Source organism: Lycium barbarum, chromosome 3 (genome assembly GCF_019175385.1).
Source record: "Lycium barbarum isolate Lr01 chromosome 3, ASM1917538v2, whole genome shotgun sequence".
Taxonomy (NCBI): domain Eukaryota; kingdom Viridiplantae; phylum Streptophyta; class Magnoliopsida; order Solanales; family Solanaceae; genus Lycium; species Lycium barbarum.
In genome coordinates this window covers 1,167,355-1,177,068 of record NC_083339.1, presented here as the reverse complement: position 1 = coordinate 1,177,068, position 9,714 = coordinate 1,167,355, and the positions used below count along the sequence as shown (strand labels likewise).

Below are 9,714 nucleotides of genomic sequence, written 5' to 3'. Positions count from 1 at the left end.
TCTTCTCTCTCTTTTACAATGTGAGATTCACCTAAGATATCATGTGCACATCATTTTTCAAAATCTTGTCCGCCTAAAAACCTGATAGTCTTTCTCTTTGACCAGCCTTCATCAGCCCGCTCGTTATCACGGGCGTCATATAAAGTAGGTAATGGCTCACGATGATTCACTTCTCAATTTACAACAAACTTAAAACTAAAAAAAAATATATATGTCCTGGTAATTGTTATGACAAAAAAACTGGGAACTATTTTTATAACATTTTTTTTGAATAGTAAGTAATACTGGTCCGTATTAATATTGTATTTTGTTATGAGCACAATAAATATTAACACAAAAAAATTGTGAAATAGGTGTTAGTGGGGTGGGGTGGGTTGGGGGATGGGTTGGAGTAGGACCTAAACAGCAAAGAGTTTTTTAAAACTTTTGAAGTTTCCTAAGGTCCCGTGTTCTATACTTTTTTTCAATTTATTCTCCTTCACTATGATGGCTATAACTTAGTACACACATATAAAGGTGGCCCTCTAATACATTTGTCCAATACAAGCCATTCTTTTAAGTCTTTCTTCAAAACATATCTTTGAAAATCTCTTTCCTTTTTTCCTTTTATCAATATGGCAAGAAGTTTAGAGCCACTAATTGTTGGGAGAGTAGTAGGTGATGTTCTTGATTCATTCACTGCTAATGTTAAAATGGCAATCACTTTTAACAACAAATTAGTGTGCAATGGCCATGAACTCTTTCCTTCTGCTGTCACTGCTAGACCTAAAGTTGAAGTTCAAGGAGGAGATTTGAGAAATTTCTTCACACTGGTATCATCGTTACTTTTTAACACGAGTTTAAGTTATATGAACTGTCGTAAACTAATTTTACACTATCAAGTTATGTTGCTCGAAATTTCTAGAAATGTTGTTGTACCCGTGTTGGATCCTCTAAAAACACACTATTTTTGGAGAATTCAGACACGCACCGGTCAACATATTTGAAAAGTCCGAGCAACGTGGTGAAGCTGGTATATAGCTTCATTTTCAAGATTACGGATTCATTTATTGTGGAGTCTTACCTATAGATATTCTTTGGGTGATCTAATAATGTAAAACTTTATTTACACGGCCCGTCAATATAACTTAATGAACTCTTTTAATATGCGAAACAATTATCATGTGGATCTTTTTATATATATGTAGGTCATGACAGATCCTGATGTTCCTGGCCCTAGTGATCCTTATCTAAGAGAGCATCTCCACTGGTATGCGCTGAACTCAATGAAACAAACTAGAAATGAGTTTAACATATATATGGTGAGGGTGTGAATTCCTTTTTGTACAATTATATTTGGTTATCTAGAAGATATTTATAGGTAATTTTCTACAAAACGTGAGATTTATAATCTTGAAAATAATGAGCTTACCTACTACAATAGGCAAAGGTGACTTGATAGTGTATTTTTTTTTCACCTCGATGAATATTCTCAATAAGAAAAAATTTAACTTATATACACTAACAATATCCTGTATAGTCAAACCTTTCTATAATGGAAGTGTTTGTCCGAAAACTTCATGGCTACTATAGTGAGGTGTGTTATGTATGCATACTGGCATTTGATGTTTAGATCTCATTTAGCTGTTATAAATAAAAGTACGCAAACAATCATTTTTCTGTACTTTTTATGTTATAAACAAAAACAATATACTTGTTTATTTTAAAATCTCAATTGATTTTCATATCTCATTAATTAAAAATTGAAAAGAATAATAAATCCATAACTAGTTACCATACCGATAAAAAATTAAAATCTAAGGAACATATGCATTTAAAATTAATTGGGAATTTAAATATTTCAAGTTTGACGTAAGAATTCTACAATTGTAGGTTGTTTAATAAATTTCAGTCTCTTAGTGATAATATAACACTTGAATTGATGAAGAATGCTGTCCAAAATTTCAGCTAAAGGAAAGTCAATAGTTTTCCCTTAAAGGTTGTCCAAGAGCTTAACAGTTGACTGTTCTATCTCGAAGTAGTAGTAAGTTGAGGCTTTTCATCAACACTTTTATTGTCACATAATATATTTTTATAACGAATGACAGTTATAGAGAGGTTTGACTGTACATGTGCACAGCAGTCTGCTCAAAAAGTTACATGACAATTCTCTCATGGCATAATACATAAACAAACCCTTAAAGTTGGCCTCAGTTGGCAAGTATGCCCTCCAACTTTGGGTGTGCACAAGTAGGCACCTCAACTTGTATAAAATTGAACACTTAAATACAAATGCTTACGTGGTACTGACGTGGAAATGACGCGGCCCTCCACAATTTATGTGTCGCGTCAGCATTTGTGTTCACATGTTCAACTCTAGACAAGTTAAGGTGCCTATTTGTGCATACTTGCCCGCTGAGACCAAGTTTAAGGGTCTGTTTATGTATTATGCCTTCTCTCATCTATTACTGCCAATGGCCATGCATACATACTGCTAGATATTGGGCCATGTATATAAGGAGAAACAGTAGGAGTCTAATACTACAACAACAACAACAATATACCTAGTGTAATCTTACAAGTGGGGTCTGGAGAGGGAGACCTTACCCCTACCTTCGGAGGTAGAGAGATTGTTTCCGAAAGCATGACAAAAAAAAAGTTAGACAAGGATTGAAGAAAGTAAAGAAGTCATGACAAAATAGTATTCATAAGCACCGAAGAAAAGTAACAGTCAATGCATCAAACTAATACGATAATCGAAGTACAAGAGATAACAGATAATAACAGGAAATCGAAGGACAAGAAACTACAAAAGTAATACTACACCTACTAGTATGGAAGGATACAAGAGTATGGAAGGTAATAAAAGATCTCTAATATAATGAGTATGAAAAAAATCAGTATAAATCTACATATTATATGAGATGATCATGTTTATTTGGATTGTATTCTTATAATATATGTGCTAGTTTATAAAATTGACAGTATTTTTACTGATTGTTTTGACAGGATAGTAACTGACATTCCAGGTACCACTGATGCTACTTTTGGTAAGTTCAGTATCTTCGTCAAGATTACAACCATATGGAAAGAAGATAAAAGATGCTTTTCGATTTACTAGTACTTTATATTTTATGTTAATTCCATGGAGCGGTATTATGCAGTCAAACAAAATTATACAAAATTTAAGAATGACCACATTTAGCAAAAGGCAAAAGTTGCACATATAGATGATAAAATAAGAGGTTGCTTGAGATGGTTTGTTAATCATGTCATACGTTGATCTCCAAATGCACCGTTGCGTACATATATAGGTTTGAAATCATGGTGAATGAAGGTATTAAAAGAAGACATGATTGACCTAAATCACATGAAAGGATATAATCTTGAAAGGACTAATATAATCTCTTGGAATCCATGCAAATCTAATGAAAAGTAGGACACAATGAAAGATAAAGATCTATACCGGCAATACCAATTAGCTAGTTGGGATTACGTTTTTGGCTACGGTAATACGTCTTTTTTAGTTTTAATGGTAGTCTTCTAATTTATTATGGATTTATTTTCCAGTAAAAATATAAATAAATATTCTAGTGCCAGATAGATTAATAACTTTCGGACTATGACAGCTTAAATGGAGCAACATATGAACAATCAGAATTCATATAGCTGACTTCAAATGGATTAAGATTAGAGCACATGATGTTGTGTTGTCTATTAATATCTCCTCAATCCTCCTAGAGTTAAACCCCTTCCTTATTAGTCATATTCTTAGAGTAATTGACTGACTAACTAATCATGTGCTTAATATTGTTTATGTACTGACAACAGGAAGGGAATTGGTGAGCTATGAGAGCCCAAGGCCAAATATTGGGATCCATAGGTTTGTGTTTGTTCTCTTCAAGCAGAAATGTAGAAATTCAGTTGGCCAACCAACTTCGAGGGATCATTTCAACACTCGAAATTTTGCCCAAGAAAACGATCTTGGCCAACCTGTCGCTGCCGTCTTCTTCAATGCTCAGCGAGAAACCGCCGCGAGAAGACGTTAATTAAAGATTATTGATGTTATATCAGTCATTTTTCTTCACAATTATCTGATCAGACCTCACCTTCATATGAAGTCACTTTAAATCTCTTAGTAGTGTTAAAAAAAAAGTATCAAGTTTGTTTTTTCTAGTAATGGTCATGAACCTTTGAATTTGATATTCCTCAAGTGCTGTCGTGTAATTTGATATCTATGATCAGAAAGTTTCTTCATTATGTTGGTCTCTGAAATATTCAATCTGCCTCCTGATACATTTTCCTTTTTAGATTATATTCCAAAAAGATTTTTTATTTTTTGAAAAAGACATTCTTGTAAATTACTACTCCCTCCGTTTTAATTTATGTGAACCTTTTCAGAGTACGAGGGTCAAACTTTACAACTTTGACCGCATATATTGAGATAGATTTTTCAAGTTTATAAAAATAATATATATATTTAGAAATTACATAAAAAGTACTATAAGCCATGATAATTTATATTTCAAATAATTTTTAAAAAGTGCAAGAAAGACACGGTCAAAGAACTACCTCGTAGACTCTTCAAATAGTAATAGGTTCACATAAAATGAAGCAGAGGGAGTATTAATTAAATCAAAGTTGAGTACATCATGAATCAAAGATTGGGGATCTAGTATCCACTTCATAGCATCAGACATAGAAGCCTGAGCTAACAGATGGGAACACTGGTTGGCTTATCTTTTGACAAAAAACAAAGAAATAGAAGTAAAGTAATAATAACACCAAAATAAGCATTGTTACCGCAAGATTTCTCTAACACTTGATTAACCAATAGGGTATCTATCTCCATAGTAATTGATGTTGATGTAAAATGCTCCTATTTAGCCAGCTTCGGTCATGAGTGAGTCATGCGGTCTAGCTAACCAACTTGCGACCTCTGATGAAGTTTTCATGAAAATCACGGACTAGCATGCCGAATCCGAAAATTTTTATAACCACACAAATGTTAGGACATGTTTAAGGTCACAAGTTTTAAAAGTCTTCATTCACTACTAGAAACGAAAAATTTCCCATCTACATTCAGTTGGAAATTTGTATTATAAAACATGATTTTCCCACCTCATTCCCACTGAACAAGTTCACTAGGAAAACGCATGGTGGGAAACAAGCTCCCATTGTAACGCGAAACTTCCTAATTTTTCCGTTTGAAAACACTACTCTTTAGATTTTTCCTACCGACATTCAGTGAGAATAGCCACTAAACATTGGGAAATAGCGATTTTTTAGTAGTGATTATTTTTTAACTTATAATTTGTACCAATTCAAACTATATCACATCAACACCATATTTGGTCAAGCTTCTAAACTTTTTCCAAGTACGGTTTGTGCATGCCTGGTGTTTGTTTTCTTTTTGGGCTTTATATTTTAAGAAAAAAAAATCAAATATTTGGATATGCAGCAGCAAAGCTAATTGGTGCCTGCAACTATATCACATTAAAAAAGCTAGAAATTGGTGAAAAACCTAAATTCTTGTTCATGTTTTCTACCATTCACGTGGTTGACAGAAGAGATTTAACCATTTATAGACAATTTAACGTACAAGATATGTTTATTTCTGGAAAAAAACTGAATCTGAATGTCGGAGAACCCTAAAAGACATCAAAACAGTTCATCAAAAGAAGTGCATTTCCTAGTTGTGCGTGGAGAATAATTAATTATTACAGCTTTTGAAATTGATTGGTCTTTGTGTGCGGACCTTTCAACACACTGAGTGGCCGTTTGGTGATTGCGGCTGATAATTGTGGTGGATGATATGGTGATAGTTAATAACGGTGGTGAATACCGAACCAAACTAGTTCGGTTTGATTTTTTCGGTTTCGAATTTTTGAAGTTTGGTTCGGTTCGGTTTCAATTTTTTCAATTCGATTTTTTTGATATGATATTAGAAGTGATTCCATTTATACTAATTCATATTCTCAAAAGTAAAAAACATAAAACTAACAAATTAAAATTAAAATCAAACAAACAGGATACACAAGAACAGAAAACCATAACCATAATATAGGGATTACTAGGTACTATATATATACAGTAAGAATAATTAAGAAAACACATAAAGCACATACATTAATCCTAAAGACACATCCTAGTCACCTTTCTTTGTTAAGGATATTTGCTTTTGTCAACTGAAGTGGAAAATTAGGGATACAAAAGCAAAAGAAAGCTTATTACAATTGGGTTTTTTTTTTTTTTTTTACTTAAACTTAATGGGTCTGGACTATTTTAATTTGTTTGGGTAATGTATAAATTTCGGTTCTTCGGTTCGGTTTCATCAAAGTTCGGTTCGGCTATTTCGGTTTTGGTTTTTTGAAGGTGAACACCAATGTTACACCTCGGAAAATTTTCCGTTCAGGCACAGTGAATTGACTGACGAAGGTCATGATGCATATGATGTTTTGATAAGTAAGAAATAATATTTAATGATTCTAAATGAGATTTCAAAGACATTGGAGGTAGGAGACGAAAGTTGTTAAAGAAAGCAAGGTATATGTTGTGTATCGGGAAAGAATTTAGAGTATCGAATTAATGGTGTCTTAATGGCAATGTGGAGAAGAGTTATAATTTCCCTTATATTAGTAATGAAGTGTTAAGTAAGTTTCAAGAAGGAACCATAAGCCAAATATGGGCATAAGCCATCCAAAAGGGCGAGTTAAGGAAAACATTTTCAGATGATCTGGTTTGTAGGGGCCAGAACGCTATTATAAAGTTGGAATTTGGGAAAATCACCACAGGATGAAAGTTGTAGACAATTAAAAGAGCTTTCTAACCATAGGTCGTGGGCCCCCATAGAACATCGGGATCAAAAGTTATGGCCATTCTACGACAGAATGTTACGGGCACCATCCGCGACACCATCCGCGAATCGCGGATGACCTGCGACTCGCGGACACGACCCGCGACAACGCCGTTTCATCGCAAAATGTACCAGTGAGGGTCGGTCAGCTGGCAAGCTCCGCGACACCACCTGCGACTCGCGGATCATGCTCGCGACTCGCGAAGCGTGCTGCATGTTGTGTCAGTCCAAAATCTTCTGGACAATTATATATACACCCAATTTCGTTTCTAACCCATTTTTTCACCGTTTTTGGTCCTAAAACCCTCTAGAACCCTCTCAACATTTCATCCACAAGAAAAATCAAAGGGAACCAAGATTAACAACATCAAATTCAGGAATCAAAGTGTATGAAACTCAAATAAGATTTATCTTCTTCAAGAAAATCCTAAGGAAGGTGAGGTAGGGTTTTGGTGCTAGAAGGGGAACTCCACTCAAGACTTGTTCAATCACTATCTGAGTTAAGTTTCATGACTTTCTCATGATGATTGAAGTATTTATACATTGAAACACTTGGATTATAGAAGAGTGTAGTAAATGGGTCATAAAACGTGAATAGTGCCATAGTTGAATGATAGTTGGATTAAATTATGACTATTGATGAGTTGGGAGTATGAATATGTTATAAATGACGTATAGACCATGAAATAGGTGTGATGTATGAGAAAATGTGATGATGAGCTAAAACCCATAAATATGGAGAAATTGGAGAAAATGGTGGAATGTGGTAAATGCAAATAGATTGCGATTGTTGATACGATATTGTGAGTGTTGTTGTGAATGTTTGGTTGCTGAAATGAAACATGCGAAAAGTATTAGAAACAAAGGAAACACTGCCCAGTTTTCCCTAGAAATAGTAGCGCGTTTTTCTCGTCGATTGACTAACGATGGTGCGAATTCTCTCTTGAAGGTAGAGACCTGACGTCAAGGGAAATCAAGCGAACGATAGCATAGTTAACGACAAAGGTATGTTAAGGCTTGTCCCTTTCTTTCAAAGGCATGATTCCTAAGTTGTGAATTCATAAATGCTTCCATGACTTCCTTAATTTCAAAAGTTAGAAGTTTATGATTCCAAAGCATGATTCCTTCCTTGATAACCCGTAAATATTTTCCAAATGCCTGCATCGTTCCAAAACGAAGGTTTACGAGTTTTTAAGCTCTTATGAGGACAATAATGGACATATTTTTTTTTATCATGATTACAATGATGCCAAAGATGAGAATATTTTCCTATGATGACTACGATGAGATGATTTCATGTTTAAAGGTTCCAAGTTATGATTTCAATGACGATGTAAGAATATTGAGCTATTTCTTGACTTCTCAATTTTATTCATGGATGACGACTATATTTCCTTTAAGATTTCCAAAAGTATACAGAATTACTTCTTACAAGATTATGACCCTACCCTCTGTTCTCTTTATATTAGCCTTCGTTGATATTCTCGCCTTATGATGATTGTCCCTTCAAGGCGAGACATGACGATCATGATTAATCCATAATATAATCGGAGGTGTTCGACCTTACGTCACTCCGGCAGGAACATAACTTTCCTTGAGCCCTCATGCATGCTACGTATATTATGTATGTATATGTGTATGATATGAAAATATTTTCAGGGGAAGTGGGGAAAGGTGAGGCGCTATAGACGCATAGCCACCTGTACAGCTGGCATATCATGATTTCATCCCGGACGCGGGGTGCCCGGACGCGGGATATATGGGTTATGGATCGGGCCGTACGTTCCTCGGCACTAACATACTATATTATATATGGATCGGGCCATACGTTCCTCGACACTAACATACTATACTATATATGGATCGGGTCGTACGTTCCACGACAATATATTAATGTATGATGACATATGGATCGGGCCGTTCGTTCCGCGGCAATATATTTATATATGATGATATATGGATCGGGCTGCACGTTCCGCAGCAATATATGATATGAAGTAAGTCAGCATGTGCTATTTCTTCTATACGTGACAGTCATATACAGTTGCTCCTTATTGATGTTTCCTTTATCTCATTGACGTCTTTTCATTGTTATGCCTTACATACTCAGTAAAATTTTCGTACTGACGTCCGTTTTCTTTGGACGCTGTGTTCATGCCCACAGGTAGACAGAGAGACGGCGCCGACCTATAGGAGCTATCAGCAGATTTACGGGAGCACTCCACTATTTTGGAGGTGCTAGTCGAGCTATGATTTTGTGTATATATGTATATGTCTAGTACTCCAGTAGAGGCTCGTAGATACGCAGTGTGGGTTGTGTGGTATCCCAAGGTTGCCATTATGTAGAAATTTATATACATATATGTGCATATTATTTTGATAGCCTAAAGGCTTATGTTTACAAAAGTATATATATTTTAAACAGAAGATGATTTCTTTATGATTTGAATATAAATTGATCAAAGAAGTATTAAATTAGCAGGATAAGTCATAGAATGAGCGGTGCTCGGTGGTTAGCCCCGGGTACCCGTCACGGCCCCCTAGTTGGGTCGTGACAACCAAACACCAAACCAAACTAGTTCGGTTTCGATTTCGGTTTCTTGAAGTTCGGTTCGGTTCGGTCCGATTTTTCGGTTTTCGATATTTATGCCCAGCCCTAGTGATGATAACTGATAATTGATAATGGCGTCTAGTAATGTATAAAGGTGGTGCTGCTGGTAGTGATTATTGCGGTAATGATAGTCGGTGGTGGTAATTATAAATGATGGCTAGTGATAGTGACAGTTGATTGTTTTAATTAGTGGTATTGGTGTCTGTGACCGAAGAATATTGTTGTGGGGATGATAAGTTGATAATCTCTCTCTCTCTCTCTCTCTCTC

General features: G+C 35.2%; 1 protein-coding gene and 1 long non-coding RNA gene across 3 annotated transcripts; both read left to right on the top strand.

Moving 5' to 3' along the window:
- Positions 1 to 568: 568 nt before the first annotated feature.
- On the top strand, positions 569 to 4,154 carry LOC132633636 (CEN-like protein 2). Of its 2 annotated transcripts, none has more exons than XM_060350167.1 (4): positions 569 to 812; positions 1,188 to 1,249; positions 2,989 to 3,029; positions 3,811 to 4,154. In XM_060350167.1, the coding sequence occupies exons 1-4, from the start codon at positions 615 to 617 to the stop codon at positions 4,026 to 4,028; spliced, it is 519 nt and encodes a 172-aa protein (XP_060206150.1). In that variant the 5' UTR covers positions 569 to 614; the 3' UTR covers positions 4,029 to 4,154. The 2 variants fall into 2 exon arrangements, with proteins under 2 accessions (XP_060206150.1, XP_060206151.1); XM_060350168.1 differs by having other exon boundaries at positions 2,989 to 3,033; positions 3,815 to 4,154.
- A 3,643-nt stretch (positions 4,155 to 7,797) lies between these two features.
- Positions 7,798 to 9,275, top strand: LOC132633635 (uncharacterized). The gene is made up of 2 exons (XR_009579718.1): positions 7,798 to 7,840; positions 9,000 to 9,275. It is a non-coding gene; the product is annotated as an uncharacterized LOC132633635 (long non-coding RNA).
- Positions 9,276 to 9,714: the final 439 nt, after the last annotated feature.

Excerpts from the sequence above, each read along its gene's own strand:
- LOC132633636 (XM_060350167.1), top strand. The coding sequence starts at position 615 with ATGGCAAGAAGTTTAGAGCCACTAATTGTTGGGAGAGTAGTAGGTGAT. Across the intron at positions 813-1,187 it reads TGAGAAATTTCTTCACACTG|GTCATGACAGATCCTGATGT; the intron begins GTATCATCGTTA and ends ATATATATGTAG. Across the intron at positions 1,250-2,988 it reads CTAAGAGAGCATCTCCACTG|GATAGTAACTGACATTCCAG; the intron begins GTATGCGCTGAA and ends TTGTTTTGACAG.